This window comes from Macrobrachium nipponense, chromosome 19, assembly GCF_015104395.2.
Source record: "Macrobrachium nipponense isolate FS-2020 chromosome 19, ASM1510439v2, whole genome shotgun sequence".
Taxonomy (NCBI): Eukaryota; Metazoa; Arthropoda; class Malacostraca; order Decapoda; family Palaemonidae; genus Macrobrachium; species Macrobrachium nipponense.
This window is the reverse complement of record NC_061088.1, coordinates 86,219,712-86,237,488: the sequence shown is the minus strand read 5'-3', so window position 1 is coordinate 86,237,488 and position 17,777 is coordinate 86,219,712. Positions and strand designations below refer to the sequence as shown.

General features: G+C 36.4%; 2 protein-coding genes across 2 annotated transcripts in view; both read left to right on the top strand.

The window, feature by feature from the left end:
• LOC135218853 (uncharacterized) overlaps positions 1–16,868 on the top strand; it is a 97,805-nt gene extending 80,937 nt beyond the window's left edge. The window contains exons 2-3 of the mRNA XM_064255305.1: positions 11,409–11,540; positions 13,880–16,868. Coding sequence (XP_064111375.1) covers positions 11,409–11,540; positions 13,880–14,080 — 333 coding nt within the window. The 3' untranslated portion in view covers positions 14,081–16,868. The remainder of the gene's footprint in view (positions 1–11,408; positions 11,541–13,879) is intronic.
• LOC135218833 (proteasome activator complex subunit 3-like) overlaps positions 1–17,777 on the top strand; it is a 326,765-nt gene that overhangs the window by 249,101 nt on the left and 59,887 nt on the right. The window lies entirely within an intron of this gene.

Here is a 17,777-nt window from a genome sequence, read left to right as displayed (position 1 = left end):
TTATTAATGTATATAATATATATATACATAGGTGTGTATGTGAGAATGTACGTCTTTATGTACGCACTTATGTACGCAGCACATTTTCATGCACCTCGCCGACCTAAGATAACAAAAGAGCATCGAACGTAAATTGAATCAACACTTGAACATCAAGACCGCGCGTTCCAGCCTATTCCTTATCGGTCGAGTCTTCATCGAATGCATAATCACGCCTTCGCTTGAGGTCAGGAAGGGAGAATGACAGCCGTGGAGGACTTGAGTGAGAGAGAGAGAGAGAGAGAGAGGAGAGAGAGAGAGAGAGAGAGAGAGAGAGAGAGAGAGAGAGAGAGAGGCCTGGGTATTTGATCATGACTTTAAAGGGAAAGATTATATTGCCCGAATTCAGTTGCGTCACCTGAATGAGAAAGCGTCCACGTTGCCATGGCGACGGCAAATGAAGTTCTCCCCCGCGATGAGAATGACTCTTTCTTGTCAGTTTTCTTTTTCTTTCATTTTTTTTCACGTTTTCGTCTATTCTCTTTTGTTTTGGAGTGATGCATGATAAGGGACGTCCCTTTTCATTCGCTCGTCTGCAGGACCACCATTGTCGTAGCGACTGCAAGAAAGCGTTAACTTTCCTTGAAGACCCCCTTCTCTCTCTCTCTCTCTCTCTCTCTCTCTCTCTCTCTCTCTCTCTCTCTCTCTCTCATAAATGGGTACCAAAAGTTTGTCGTCGCTGTATGATCTTTCCAGTTCGTTGTTTTTTATTTTGTCTTTCCAGTTTTATTCGCATTATTATTTATTCTGATTCGTTAACCTTTTATTTTTCGACAAGTCTCGTATGTTCCATCTTTTATGAAGCTTTGTCTGAATAAGATCATTCTCTCTCTCTCTCTCTTTCATCTCTCTCTCTCTCTCTCTCTCTCTCTCTTCTCTTATCTCTCTCTCTCTGCTCCTAGGGATATAAGTGAGCACACGATGTCTCCTTGGATGGACTAACAAGTCGTTTGAGACCATCACTAGCCCTTGTGAACTGCTCTCAATCTCTCTCTCTCTCTCTCTCTCTCTCTGCTTGTAGAGATAAGTGAGCACACGATGTCTCCTCGCATGGACTAACAAGTCTTTGAGACATCCTAATCCTGGTAACTCTCTCTCTCTCTTCTCCTAGAGATAAGTGAGGACACGATGTCTCCTCGGATGAAGTAGCAAGTCTTTGAGACATCCTAATCCTTCTCTCTCTCTCTCTCTCTCTCTCTCTCTCTCTCTCTCTCTCCTCTCTCTCTCTCTCTCTCTCTCTGGAACAAATCTAATGAAAACATCTTGAAAATAATTGAAGAAGTTCCAAATAAAATCCAAGTGGTCAAGAGACTCATAAAGAAAATATACATAAACCAACATATTCCGACAAAGAAAATGAATAAGGTGGAACCTTGTGAATATCCTAATTGATGCATTAGGGGAGGAAAAAGAATGCCAAAAGCAATGCAAACTGTGTAAGGTTTGGTATAGCATAGTCAATACACAAAACCTAATCAGAAAATGTGCTGCATGCAACATTCCGACCCATCCACAGTGTGCTGAGGTAATACAAGATTTGAGAAAAGATACAAGAATTTTTTGTTCACATGTCTATCATGGATTAAGACAATGTTATTAAACTCAAGATTGAATGTACAAATAGTTGAGGATGAAGAAGAAGAGGAAGAGGAAGAAGAAGAAGAAAAAGAAGAAGAGGAAAACGGAAAGAGAAGTAAACAAAAATGAAATGACAGAAAAAAATAGGAAAACAAAGAACAAGATAAAAGTATGGATGCAGAGATACTCATTGATACTACATATGAGGCAATAAAGCAGCATACCTACGAAGAAATAAATTACGATATGACAACAGAAAAGCAAATCCCGAAGAGGCTCTACCCAGATCTATACAATGACGGGAAAGAGGAAAAAATAGACAAAGAAAGACAAAATCTGCAACCTTTTGAAAAGAGGGAATTGCAGATTTGGAGAAGATGTTACTACAAACATCCTAAGATATGTCAAAACTATGAAATATATGGTAAATGTGCATACTTAGATGGATATGGGGATGATTGCAGAGATCTGCATCCAAAAATATGTAAAAAACCTAAAAAGAAGGAAAAGGATGTAAGTTCGACAAAAAATGCAAATATATGCAACCCTGTAGCCATGAATCATAATCAAATAAATAACCAACCAAGTAATAAAATCCAAAATAAGAAAGAAACAATAAAGAGAGAAAATCAAGAATATCAGGTAAAAGAGAAAAGCAAACCACCAATGAGATATGCAGAGGTGTCAGCAAAAAAATTTCAAAGCATCAGCTCCGAAATTCTACTCAAGAGATAACTGTATTTATTATGCAAGAGGATATTGCAGAAAGGAAACGGAGAAAATTGCAGATTCAGACACAAAATGAATAATTATGATGAAGGAAGATCAAAATATTATGGAAAAGTTGGATTTTTTAATGTCAGAATTTCTGGAAATGAAAAAAAGAACAACATACCAGAACAGGAAAGAGACATGGGAAAAATCCTTATTACTACCAGTATTAAATGAAGGAGGAAAACAAAACCCGCCAAACCATCATAGTGATGAATGCGCAGGGTTTAGTTACGAGTAACTCAAAAAGAAAAATAGAGTACTTAGAAGAACTAACCAAAATGAAAAGAAAATAGATATAATGAATAGTGAAACCTGGTATTCCCAGAGACTGGGAATGATGATCAAATAAAAGGGTTCCAAACTTATAGATCAGATAGAAAAAATAGGAATCAAGGGGGAACCGCAATATATGGGAAAGACAAAAAACGAGGAAAAAATATATGAGAAATATAGTAACTCAGAATGTGAACTAATAGCGGTTAGAATTGAATCTGAAAATTGATGAACATAGTAATATATGACCTCCCTAATACTAAAGAGTTTGACTTAATAATTGAAAAATTGGATGATATATGTAGAAATCACAAGGACTGACTATTCTCCTATCTGGTGACTTCAACTTTCCTTTCGTAGAATGGAAAGAACGAATAGGAGATTGTGGTTGTACTTATACATATAAAAAAGAGAGTAATAGTAGTGCAGAAGATAAGAGGCAATTTGAAAAGCTATTAGATATGCTACTAGAATACAACATTTCAACAAATAATCACCTGCCAACAAGAAAGGAAAATACTTTAGACCTAGTATTTGTGAACGAGATGAATTATGTTAAAGAAATAATAGTTTATAATGCGAATATTTCAGACCATAATGTCATAGAATTAACAGTTCATTCCAAAGCAAGTGAAAATAGAGATAAGCAAGAAATGAAAAAGTGGGAAGGATATGGAAAATACAACTTCTACAGTTAAAAATATAAAATGGTCAGAAATTAATGAAGAATTAAACAAAGATGGGATAACATTTTCGTAAGTGAGACATAAGGGTAAATACGGAGATATTATATAGTGGAAAAATATATACCGAAGAAGAAAAGTAAACATCATTCATGCATACCAAGAGACAGAAGGATCTTGTTCCAGAAAATCAGAAAGTGGGAAAAAAGGTCCTTGCAGAAGCAAAAAAATGCATGGCAAAGGTTATAGAACTAGAAAGTAAGATAGAAAATGCAGAACAAAAGATTATACAATCAAAAGAAAATGAAAAACGGGACTTGGAAGAAAAAAACCCTATTAAATATCAAGCAAAACCCCAAGCTATTATACTCATATGCGAAGAAGAATGGAATAAAAGAAAAGAAAATAGAAATAGGCCCTCTGAGAATTGAAGGGAGATTCAGAATAAAAAACAAAAAAAAGGAAATTGCAACATACTGCAGAACGATATAAGAGAGAATTCACCCCTAGAATAGATAATGAAGATAATGATATAGAAGTAAGGGATGAAAATAGTGAATATTTAGCTGACATAGATATTAATGAAGCTGATATTGTGCAGGCTATTAATGAAATTAAAAATGGAGCTGCTGCAGGGCCTGATGGAATTCCTGCTATTTTGTTAAAGAAAGTAGTTCATTCTATCGCAAAGCCACTTGCAATATTATTAAGACAAAGTGTAGATACAGGCAAGATTTATGATTGAGCACAAATTAGCATATATTACCCCTACTTTCAAAAGTGGATCAAGACTAGAGGCAAGTAATTATAGGCCTGTGAGTCTAACATCACATATTATGAAAGTGTATGAAAGGGTAATGAAGAAAAATATTATGAAACATTTAATAAAAAATAATTTGTTTAATAAAGGACAACATGGTTTCGTACCCGGAAAAAGTACACAAACCCAACTGTTAGTCCACCGTGAGAACATATTCAAAAATATGAAAAAGCGGAAATGAAACAGATGTGGTTTATTTAGACTTTGCAAAAGCTTTTGATAAAGTAGACCATAATATATTAGCGAAGAAAATTAGAAAACACAATATCGTGGATAAAGTAGGAAGATGGTTAAAAGAATTTTTACACAACAGAAAACAGATAGTTATTGCAAACGACGAGAAATCGGATGAAGTCAAGGTAATATCCGGTGTGCCGCAAGGTACGGTGTTAGCTGCAATACTGTTTGTTATTATGATTGAAGACATAGACAATAATGTGAAGGATTCGGTAGTGAGTAGTTTCGCAGATGACACAAGAATAAGTAGAGAAATTACTTGTGATGAAAGATAGGAACGCTCTACAAAGAGACCTTAACAAAGTATATGATTGGGCAGAGGTAAATAGGATGGTATTTAACTCTGATAAATTTGAATCAATAAATTATGGAGACAGAGAAAGAAAGCTATATGCATATAAGGGACCTAATAATGAGACCATCACAAATAAGGAAGCAGTTAAAGACCTTGGTGTGATGATGAATAGGAACATGTTATTGCAATGATCAAATAGCAACTCTGTTGGCAAAATGTAAAGCAAAAATGGGAATGTTGTTACGGCACTTCAAAACAAGAAAAGCTGAACACATGATTATGCTTTATAAAACATATGTTCGTAGTCCACTTGAATATTGCAATATGATATGGTACCCACACTATCAAAAGGATATTGCACAAATAGAGAGTGTACAAAGGTCCTTTACAGCTAGAATAGAAGAAGTTAAGGACCATAGACTACTGGGAAAGACTACAATTCTTAAAAATTATATAGCTAGAAAGGAGAAGAGAACGCTACTGATAAGTCAGGCATGGAAACAGATAGAAGGAATAGCAGAAAATACATGGAACTAAAAAATATCAGAAAGAGCAAGCAGAGGTAGATTAATAGTGCCCAAAACTATACCAGGAAAAATAAGGAAAGCACACAGGACATTAATCCACTACGCACCAGCATCGATAATGCAGCGTCTATTCAATGCGTTGCCAGCTCATCTGAGGAATATATCAGGAGTGAGCGTAGATGTGTTTAAGAATAAGCTCGACAAATATCTAAACTGCATCCCAGACCATCCAAGATTGGAAGATGCAAAATATACCGGAAGATGTACTAGCAACTCTCTGGTAGACATTAGAGGTGCCTCACACTGAGGGACCTGGGGCAACCCGAACAAGATGTAAGGTCTGTAAGGTAAGGTCTCTCTCTCTCTCTCTCTAAGGGGCGAGGATATACAGGTTTTCCGTTTCAAACAGCTTTTGTCGAGAGAGAGAGAGAGAGAGAGAGAGAGAGAATGTTTCATAATAGTAAAAAAAAAAAATAAACTTGCAAAGGGGGAAAGACTGAAAAGCTTTTATATATATTTTTTCCCCTCGTCAGACGTCGTGAATATTTAGCACGATGCGCAAAACTGAATCCTAATCCTTTTGCGTTCGTCGACAGAGTCAATGGTGTTTGTAGAGTACAATTAAAAAAACGAAAAAATACTGGACTGTTGCTACCAGATCGAGTAGAAAGAGAGAGATTTTTTAAATTCGAGTACGTTTAGCAGAGGATCAACAAATGAATGGGAAATTCTCTCTCTCTCTCTCTCTCTCTCTCTCATCATCATCTCCATCTCTCTCTCTCTCTCTCTCTCTCGCTCTCTCATCATTTATTAGTTTTGGTGCTGATTTGGAATTTAAAACTGTTCGTAAGACGACGGGAAACTCTGTCCTAAGTATTAAAATCACTATTATTATTATTATTATTAAATCTTGAAAGATCTTTATTATATATATATATATATATATATATATATATATGATGTATGTATGTATATGATATATATATACATATAATATATATATATATATATATATATATATATATATATATTTGGACCTTAACATTTTTGTGGAATTTTACTTTCGCTGTCAATACTCCTTATTATTATCAAATAGAAATTAGTGTTAAAAGCATTACCAACCCTTGGCATAGCTTCAAATAGGTCTATGGCATCAAAATAGACAAAGAACAAAAGACTGACGTTTCTCAATTGCTTGTTAACATCACAGCTGCTGCAGTTGCTTGAAGGGCGTTTGTGCTTCTTCCACAGATCGAGTCCTTTATAATCAAACTTTGGTCATTAAATGAAACTTCAGCAGCTGAGCAGTTTGCTCCGAATTCTCTCTCTCTCTCTCTCTCTTCTCTCTCTCTCTCTCTCTCTCTCTCTCTCTCATTTGGTATTTCAGCCGCTGAGTGCAACATCTCTCACTCCTTTCCGTCTGTCTCTCCAGCTTCTCCTAACAGTTGTTTCATAGGTCAGCTGTTTTGAGGTTTTCCTCCTGTTTACACCATCAAACACTTCCACCCCTGAATGACCTCATAGGTCCCAGCGCTTGGCCTGTGGCCTAAACTCTGTTTTCCTAGTCCGAGTTAAGACCACTGAGATGATCAACAGCTTTGCTAGGGCTGGCCCGAAGGATTTAGATATCTTTAACGTGGCTAGGAAACCGTTGGTTACCTAGCACCGGGACCGTCAGCTTATTGTGGGATCCGAACCACATTATTTCTAATCACCGGAAATACATTCCTCTAATTCCACGTCCAGCGTTTGTACGGTTTTACATTGGTAAAATTAGAATTTTTTAAACTGAATTATATTTATTGGACATTACTTGTTGATGAAGTTAGACTTCCTTTTAGAAATGAAAATAGGAAGTCGCCTTGAACGAGGATATTCCTTCCACAGGCCTCGAAGCTCAGCTCAGCGCCTTGGATTCCGGGAATGGATTCCGGGAATGTATTCTCACTTCTTATTCAAGCGTCTGGAAGATTTATGTCTCGCAGTCGTGAAATATAATCAGTCAAGAGATGGACTTCTCGCGAGGAGGAGGAGGAGGAATGGCGAAATGAATCTCTCATTGGAGGAGGAGGAGGAGGAGGAGGAGGAGGAGGAGGAGAAGGAGTAAGAAGAAGAAGAAGAAGAAGAAGAGGAGGAGGAGGAGGAGTAAGAAGAAGAGGAGGCGAGGAGGAGGTAGAGGAGGAGGAGGAGGAAGAAGAAGGAGAGGGGGAGTAAGAAGAAGAAGAAGAAGAAGAAGAGAAGAAGAGGAGGAGGAGGAGGAGAGGAGAGGAGGAGGAGGAGGAGGAGAAGAAGAGAAGAAGAAGAAGAAGAAGAAAAGGAGGAGGAGGAGGAGGAGGAGGAGGAAAAGGAGGAGGAGGAGGAGAATTGGCAGAAAGACGACGCTGGAAACAGCTCAACAGCTACAGAACAAAAACTTCATTATGGGAAGTTTGGTCAGCCATACAACCTGTGTCTTGTTGTAGGCCTAAGGGAACGATGTTGGTGGCTGAGGGGGTGGGGGGGATTGAAAAAAGGGGGGGGGGGGATGGAATGGACAAAAACCAATTTTTCTTTATGTCACAGTCAGCTGGGAGGTTACCAATGTGCCTTTTCTATCCAAAGCCGCGACTGATATAAGAATGATAACAAAAAGGTTTTACTGGACGAAGGAGGTTGGTAGTTCTCCGAAAATATGAATTTTGTTGCTTGAAGGAATATTGCTCTGATGGAGGTGCACATTGCAGTGTTTTGGAAAGATATATATATATATATATATATATATATATATATATATATATATATATATATATATATATATATATATATATATATATATATATTTTGCAAGTGCATCGTCGCAGTGATGCTTGGAATATCTGCACTGCATCGCTGTAACGTCTTTAAATCTTAATCTTGGCCGTTGGTAGATACAACAAGTATACATGTATATAATAATATTATATATATGTATATATATACACATATATATGTATATATATTATCTGCAATTAGACTTTCAAACTTTTTTCTCTTTGATATATAAGTCCGCCGTGAATAGCAATAAAAATAATACCAAATTTGTTTGTTTATTTTATTTTTTTATTTATTTTTTATTTTTTATATTTTTATTTTTGTATATATATATTTTTAGAATACTTCATATCTCACGGTTCCTTTTGTATTTCTTAGCAACAACAACAACGACAACAACAATAACAACAACTCTCGGGGCGGCGTCCTTTGAACCTCCCTTTTAAAGCCTCCTATTCACTCTTCCAAATTTTGGAACACCCCATATTCCACGATTCAAATATTTGAGAATTTTTCATTTCTATTTCCCCCTCCAGGGCGGAAAAATAACATCTGGGAACAAAAATATATGAAGTTCAAAAGATTCTTATTCATGGTAATGCTGTATTTTTTTTTTAAGACAGACAGCTGGTCCTATACGGCTATTCAATATGACTGCTATCTTTAGTGTGACTGAAAGGAAGGGCGCACCTGAAACCTTTCCATTTTGTGTATTTAATTTCTGTATAAGTAGGTTTTCTTTCAATGAAATATATTTAATTTCTGTATAGGTAGGTAGTATTGCAATAAACAGCTGGTCCTGTAACTGCTATTCAATACGGCCGATGTCTTTAATGCGCTAATTTTTTTAATGGTAGGTTTTCTTTTCAATTTTGTCTTTTTTTATTTATTTTTTCTCTTTGGAAAGAATGGATCTAATAGAGCTATTCAAAACAGCTGATTTCAATGTTCTTTGAATTATTTGATGGTTTCAATCACGAAAGCTTTTCTGTGAGGTTTTTTTTTATGAAGGACTTGGTTTAGATCTTTTCTTTGTAACTGTTAAGGCAAGATCGATCGACAAGTAAAGTAGAACTTATATAACCGTACTCTCTCTCTCTCTCTCTCTCTCTCTCTCTCTCTCTCTCTCTCTCTTCTTAGAATCATGATGATTACAAATTCAAAATCAAAATTATTGTTATTCAGACCTTTTTAGGCTTTTCCATAGGGCTTTCCTAAGAGCCAGAACAGCAACAAAAAAACAAAAACAAAAAAGTGGTTCGTAGGCTAACTCCCCAAGTAAGCGAAAAATTGGTCTCCCTGCTGACTTAGCATTTGCACACAGATCTGATGTTTGTTGCTTTGTCAGATTTTCGAAAAACTTTTTTTTTTTTTAAGTAAAACTGATCAGCCAAGATAGATAAAAAAAAACACAGACCCAAAACAAATGCAGATAAATGCTGGCGAAAAAAAAGCAGCAGATGCCATCGGAATAAGGCCACCTGTTGTTGGACATCCGAGTGAAATACAGCAGTGTCAGCTGTTTATATTTTGCCCATTCGTTTAAGTCAAGTTTATCCTATATTTTCTTCTTTTGTTTAGCTTTTTCCTTCGGCCAGAAGGTTGCAGATAGAAATCAATGGTGTAGCCGTGATGTAGGTGGCTCTCTCTATTTGATTATTTTTATTATTATTATTATTATTTTATTATTATTATTTTTTATTATTATTATTATTATTATTAGTTATTATTATGATTATTATTATCATTATTATTATTATTATTATTGAAGGAGATTGCTGCTTCAGCTGCATTTATTTTATAGAAGTTCTTTATTATTCTTCTTATTGCGGCTTTTTCAGTACTATTTAATTCAATAGAACATGTTTGAAAGAGGGTCTTCTACCTAAAGCGTTTATTATTATTATTATTATCATGATTATTATTATTATTATTATTATTATTATTATTATTATTATTCGTTAAGACCAACGAAGTGACCGTTCGTCTGTATAATGCATAGATTGCACTTAACATGATACCCTATAGTGATTAATTATTGTACACAAATAATCTTTGATTATTTAAAGTTATTAATACGTGTCCTGGTCTACCCCAGGCGCTGGGAAAATGGAAAAGAAAGTGGGAAGGATATTAGTCAAGTCTCTCTTAAACATATACAGGTCTTAGTTTTCTGTCCGCCCTCAGATCTAAAACCCTACTGAGGCTAGAGGGCTGCAAATTGGTATGTTGATCGTCCACCCTCCAATCGTCAAACATACCAATTTGCAGCCCTCTAGCCCAAGTAGGTTTTATTTTATTTAAGGTAAAAGATAGCCGTGATCTTGCGTCTGGCACTGCGATACAGGCGGGCAATCTGCATACTGGAACTTTCTTCAGATGAACTTGACACTATCCTGATTTAGTTCTCTTTGGTTATGATCAGATATTTAGACGCAGGTTAGGCAAAGTGGCAGTCCAGCTGAGGAAGTGCTCGATTGTGGAAGGTATCAGCCCTTTGGGACATAATTAGAGAGAGAGAGAGAGAGAGACAGAGAGAGAGAGAGAGACAGAGAGAGAGAGAGAGAGAGAGAGAGATTCTGTTAGCTGTTCAGTGAGTGTTCCTATAATCATTCAGAATTCTTACCGTAAACAACACCCAGTTTTCCAACCAGGTTTGAGATGCAAATGTGAATTAGCGAAACAGCTGTTATATAACAATTACAAATTAAACTTATATATTTTCCCCCTAGATTTGCACCATTCATGTTACCAGTGACACCCAGGGGAAAGAATGCGTAGGCAAAAAATAGAAAACATAACTAGGAAATAGCTATAGCGGTGAAAAATATTGTTTTAATATAAAAAATCATGCCTTTTATATATAAAATTATTTATCAAAATGTATATGTATTTATCTATATCTGTAATATCATATATCCTCTCTTCTAGAGTTTATTATTATATATCTATAATATATATATATATATATATAATATAATATAATATATATATATAATATCAAATATATATAAATACTGTAACATATTTAATATATAATATATATTATATCATATATATAATATTATATATTATAATATATATATATTATATATATTTATACAGTGATCCCTTTTATTTTCTTGAAGAATACGCCGCAGGCCCTTCCAGCAGAGACTATAGACTAGACTGCCATATATATATATATATAGTATATGCATATATAGAAGCCAATAAGTTTACACGCGCCATAAGCCAGCAATTGAGTCCTTCTCCCATCCCCCCTTTTTATCCACTCGGAAAATATGTATATAAAACGTGTATACGGACCTCGTTCTAGCCGAGGACCTATTCTCTTTCATCCTTACCCTTAATAATCATTTCCCATCGTTCTCTCACCCACCAACCAACAGATGGCGCGGACAGTTCTCGTAGTGCTAATGGCAGTTCTGGTGTTGATGGCGGCTACCGTCAGCCACGCCCGCTACCTACCAACCCGAGCGGATGATTCTCGCATGGAGGAAATCAGAGAGATCCTCAGAGAGGTATTCAAGGGGGGATATTTTTTCTTTTACGATCTTTGCTATTTTCATATTGCTTTTTTTTTCTGCATGGATTTTATTAAATTTTTTTTTTTGTTCTTCTTCTTTTTGCGGGGTCTTTGCTTTTCCATGTTGCGTTTTTGTGTTTATTTTTCTAAATGGATTTTTTAAGTTTTTTTGGGGTGTCGGCTTTTCCATTTTTTTTTTTTTTTTGTTTTTTTTTTTTTTTTTTTTTTTTTTTTTGTGCTGTATGGATTTTGCTAAAAGATTTTTTGGGGATCTTCGCTTTCCATGCTGTATTCGTTTTTTTTTTTTTTATGATGCATGGACTTTGTAAAAGACATTTTTTTTGTATCTTCGCTTTTTTTCACGTCACTTTTTTGCATGGATTTTGCAAAAGTTTTTTTGTTTTTTTTTTTATCTTCGTTTTTTCATGTCGCTTTTTTTTATTCATTAATTTTTTTTTTTTTTTTTTTTTTTTTTTTTTGGTGCTGCATAAGTCTTGAAAGTTTTTTTTATAGATCTTTGTTCTTCCACATTGCTTGTTTGTTTGTTTGCTTGTTTAGTTTGTTTTTTTGTGTTGCATGGAATTTGTAAGAGATTCTTTTCGGATCTTCGCTTCTCCACGTCGGTTTTTTTTTCAGCATGGATTCTCTCTCTCTCTCTCTCTCTCTCTCTCTCTCTCTCTCTCTCTCTCTCTCTCTCTCCTTCCAGGTAAAAGACATTTTTGAAACCGCTTTTTTGTGAGGATTGGGGCGTGGTTTTCCCCCATCTCTCTCTCTCTCTCTCTCTCTCTCTCTCTCTCTCTCTCTCTCTCTCATCCTTTTAGCTGAAGCATAAATCTTTTCACGAAACTCCACTACATTTGTGTAAATTAAGGGGTATTTTGCGTTGCTTGATTTGTTGTTTTCTTAGCATTTAAATGCATGATATTTAAGGTAAATAACACCTATTTATTTTTACAAGAATATGTTGGGAATCTAAATTCGGTTCCTGTTTGGAATTTCATTGCTCTGCTCAGGCCAAAAAATTCAAATATTGATTCGATGTTAAATTAAGAAATAAAGTGGGATCGTCTTTGCTCCTTGTGATATTATTGATATTTTTTTGCAGTGATGTTAAAATGTTAAAAGACAAATGAAAGTAGTTAAAAGTTAGATTATTGCAGAAGACTCTTTTTAGAGGGGGGTTGGGGTATGGGGGCCCTGGCGCTAAATATCCACAGCCTATATATCCTGGAAGCTTTACCTTCCTTTTGATTGGCCTATATGTATTGTGAGAGTCGAAAATAAAGCCGTATTTGAAGGTATAACTATCAGATACTTAGATATTATTGTAATTAAGCATTCAAAAATACCATCCCAGAATAACTGTTTCGTAGAATTTCCTAAGCGAACGAGGCAGAATAAAATAATTGATTGCATACTTCAAAAACTGAAAAAAGATAATATATAACATAATAATGACACTAGGAGCATAAATATTCCAGTGACTTCTCTCCATTCTGCCAATCAAGCTTGCCTTCAGCGTTGTGGGCTGTGGATATTACCCGTCAACTGCCAAAATACAAAAGAATGATGAAAAGAATCATATAAACTTCATCTAAGTTTATTCAATTGTGCCTTAAGATTCCTTCATTCCGCCTTCTGTGACTTTTTTTTTACTCCTAGCTCCTTTAATTCTTGCCCTCTTTTTTTTCTACGCCTCTAATTCTTAGCCCCTTTTTTTTTCTCCTACCGTTATCCATCTCACTTTATGTTTTTCTTCTGATCCTTACTTTCATCCAGCTGATTTTATCTAGTTATCTGGCAACTCTGAAACTCCTTTAATCCTTCTCCTCCTATTTTCCTGTGACTATTTTTTTAACTCCTTTAATTGCGTATTGAATCCAACCTCTGTGATTTATAACCACCTCCTTTCATCATTGTCTTCCTATTCTTACTGTCACCCAGCTGATTTGATCTAGTTATCTGACTACTCTGAAACTCCTTTAATTCATCTCCTCTTATTTTCCTGTAACTATTTTTTCAACTCCTTTAATTGCGTATTGAATCCAACCTCTGGATTTATAACCACCTCCTTTCATCATTGTCTTCCTATTCTTACTGTCACCCAGCTGATTTGATCTAGTTAGTTATCTGACTACTCTGAAACTCCTTTAAATCATCTCCTCTTATTTCCCCGTGACTATTTTTCTACTCCTTTAATTGCGGATTGAATCCAAACTCTGATTTATAGCTCCCCCTTATCATAATACGTCTGGCGAATCCTCGTTTGTACTCGCCTTCAACTCCTTTAATTGGTATCGTCCTCCTCCTCCCCCCGCCCCCCCCGGCACACAGATCCTGGAACGCACAGCCGACGGCAGCAGTAGCAGCCCCGGCAGCAGGTCCTCCTCCACAGGCTTCGGCTACGACAAGAGATTCATCTACAAGAGGTCCGTCCTCGGAGGGGACGCTTCCAACATGGCCGTCGGAGCCTCCTCCTCCTCCTCCGGCCTCAGCGGGGAAAGGGTGGCACCTCTCTACAACCTAGCGCAGTAATATCTTCCTTTGAACACAAAAATAAAATAAAATAAACGAAAAAACTAAACAAAAAATGTTCCTTCCACGTCCCTCCCTCAATCCTCCCAGTGACCCTTCCTTTCCCCACCACCCCCACCCCACCCAGACCCCATGACCTAAAGCGCCCCACAATGTTTATTTGTATGTGATGGTGATTACTTCCACCGCCCCTCCCCCCATCCTGTGGTTTCCTCAAGACGCGATGGTACGAACGGCGTTTTCTGTCTTTCCCGTTTTCTTTAATTCCAGTTGTGTCCTCTACCTACTTACTGTCTTCCGAATTCAAGGTCTCTCCCTCCCTCCTCCCCCCAAAAGCCCCCCAAAGTTCACACTCAGACTTGACCTCCTGACGCAGACGTGTGTATTCAGAACCTTCTCTTCGTACTCTGCAGCAGTACCAGTCCACGGACCGATGAAGAACCAATCTGTCCCGAGGCCATGAAGGAAATGAACCAAGGTTACCGTTCTGGACTTTTACATTGAATGTATATCTCTTTAGTTAGTATTTATGTTACTCTCAGACATTTTATGTCATTGATGTAAACATACCATTGAAATGTATGTGAGAAGTTGCATTCTGTTAAGAAGTGAGTATTGTGTTAAGACGATATATTTGCATCTTTAATTCTTATTAAACTTAGCTTAAAGGCAAATGTAAATGTTTACAATATATATATATACATATGCTTCGCTGCACGGTGTATATATATGTGTGTGTGTGCTATATGTATATAAAGCACAAGCATAAATAGTAAAGTTCCTGCATTGAAAAATGATTCAAGTTGTATTCCTGTAACCACCAACGAGCAAAGGAAACATGACCTACCTTGTGACTGACAACTGTATAATTATTTTATCAGCGGAGTTAATGAATAATGTCCAAAATTGAACATCATTTCAGTTCCATGTATGAATGTATGATTCTTAAGGAACCCTTTATTATCATCGTATTTTGAAATGGTCTTTGATTCTTGATAGTAAAACTTTTGATTCTTAATAGTAAAACTCTCTCGTTCTCATAATTTTCCTCGAAAAGCCAAGTGTTGCATTTGGTCTGTCAGTTGAATGTCACTCATTCTTACATCCACAAAACTTCGCCAAGTTCTACCATAACTGAGAATTAAATTCCAAACAGTTTGACTGTCTTCCTCATAAAAGCCACAGAGAAGTTCTACCATAACTGAGAATTAAATTCCAAGCGGTTTGACTGTCTTACTGATAAAAAAGCCACAGAGACAGAGATACAGTCTGTTTAGAAGCAACACACACACAGCACCAGAAAGGGATTCAGTTCTTTTGGAATACTTACTGATCTCTTGAGTGCCAGTGTCAGTTTCAGTCCTCGAGAAGAAACCGAGGACTCGGCAGCCATCTTGGATCGCCTTTGCAACGTCACTCCACATTGCCTTTAATTTCATCTTTGAAAGCACCTTGTCCAGTGGCGTTCAGATAGTGTTCGCAGATGGTCCTGCCAAGGAGGTGTTGACTTTTAGACAGATTAATCTTTTCCCCATTCGCGACTCCAAGAAGGAATTTATCTCGCGCTGGGTTTAATCAAGTTTAACCTGATATGACCTTAGCCAGCGAAGGAAATGAACCGGATGGGTCATTCAGACACAAGATACGAAAACAAGACGTGTAACAAGATCTTTTGACATGTTTCATTCTCGTGACAAGTCGCTGACTGCAGAGAAATATTGAAGTATCCCACCCACTTCTTTCACAGTGTTTTATTCGAGGTTTTAAAAAAAACAAAATCAAGGTTCCTGCGTCATGCAACACTGTGAGACGTTCAATTGTGCTTTTTGTGTATTTAAAATAGGAATAATTATGTCTTATCGTTAATTGTTAACTCTATTGGAGAAGGAATTGTACTGACTCATTTTACAATAGGGATGAGATTCTAAAATATATGGGTTTCTTCTCAGTTTTCTGCTCTCTCTCTCTCTCATTTCTCCTTCTTCTATCTTTATTCTGCCATTCCTGCCTCTTCTCCCCTTTGGCTGCAGCTTTTGCGAGAAGCACTCTCTCTCTCTCTCTCTCTCTCTCTCTCTCTCTCTCTCTCATTCATTCTAAGTCTTCCTAGAACATGCGTTAGTCGTTCCAGAAGTACCGGAGCCGTCTCTTATGAAGTAATATAACCATCACTGAATATTATATATAATAAGACTAAATGTATATGTTATATAGGTGTGTGTTGGCAGTATGTAATATCCTTTCGTTTCTTCTCATATCGTGTAATGTATACTCCTGAAGTTTAGGCCTATGACTCAGACCAATTACAGCAGCTTTTGGCGTGAACTTCAAACTTCAACAACCTGGAAGAACAAGAAGAAGAAGAAAAAAAGGATTGCAAATTTCACTCCTGAGCTTAACAAAAGGGGGACCATTTACGTCTCTTTTATCAGAATTCAGATCACGGCGAAGGAACCAAGTGTACAGTAGCTCTTGAAGCCATCCAGTGTCCTTTAGCAAGCCATTCGAAAAGGTCATCCCATCCTTCCCCGAGGACAAAAGCCATCATCAGCATGTGAGGTCATTTCTCTCGCAGAAGAGGTCACAAATGACTGTCAAGTGTTGTCCATCAGGTTGAATGAGCTTGGAAGTGTTACGCCCTTCTCCTCCTCTCCTTCTCTTGGCGGTCAAGCTTTTTTGTGGGAGGGGGGGGCGTGGCGTATGTCGGAGGAGTGCACGCTGAGAAATGTCTGAGCATGCTGCTAATTGTACGCTACAAACCACTATCATAATAAAATTTCTCAGGCTGGAAGTCTTCCGTGTTTTCATTCCTTTCCTCTTAGTTACCTAAGTTCTCAAAATAAATAAATAAATAAATAAGTTTAATTGAATATTCATGGAATAGAAACTCCTGTTAGTAACCTAAGTTCTCCGAGAAAAAAAAAAGATTAACTTAATATTCGTGGAATATAAACTCCTCTTAGTTACCTAAGTTCTCTGAGGAAAAAAAGTCATTTAATGTACATGGAGTAGAACCTCCTCTTAGTCGCCTAAGTTCTCAGAAATAAAAGTTTGATTTAATATTCATGGAATAGAAACTCCTCTTAGTTACCTAAGTTGTCTGGGAAAAAAGTTTAATATAATATACATGGAACAGAAAATCCTCTGTTACCTAAGCTCTCTGAAATAAAAGTTTAATTTAATATTCATGGAATAGAAACTCCTCTTAGGTACCTAAATTTTGAAAAAAAAGTAATTTATTATGCATAGAATAGGAACTCCTCTCAGTTACCAAAGTTCTCTGAAAAAAAAAAAATAATATTCATGGAATAGAACCCCTCTCAGTTACCCAAGTTCTCTGAGAAATTAAAGTTTAATATAATATACATGGAATAGAAACTCCTCTTAGTTACCTAAGTTCTCTGAAAAATGAAAAGTTTAATTTGATATACATGAGGTAGAAACAAGTAAAGTCAATAAAGCAGTATTTAATATTCCTTATCTTGAAAACACACACTCGAGTTTGGTGTTTTCATTCAAGCTCTCTGAAAAAAAAGGTTACTTTGACACCCATTGAAAAGAAACGGGTAATGTCAATACAGCAATATAAATAGTACTCTCTTGAAAACGCACTCTTAGACTGTAGAGTGGCCCCTGGAAAAATTTAAGAGTCCCTCCGCATTCAAGGATGAATTAATACTGAAAGCATCCTTCAGATAAC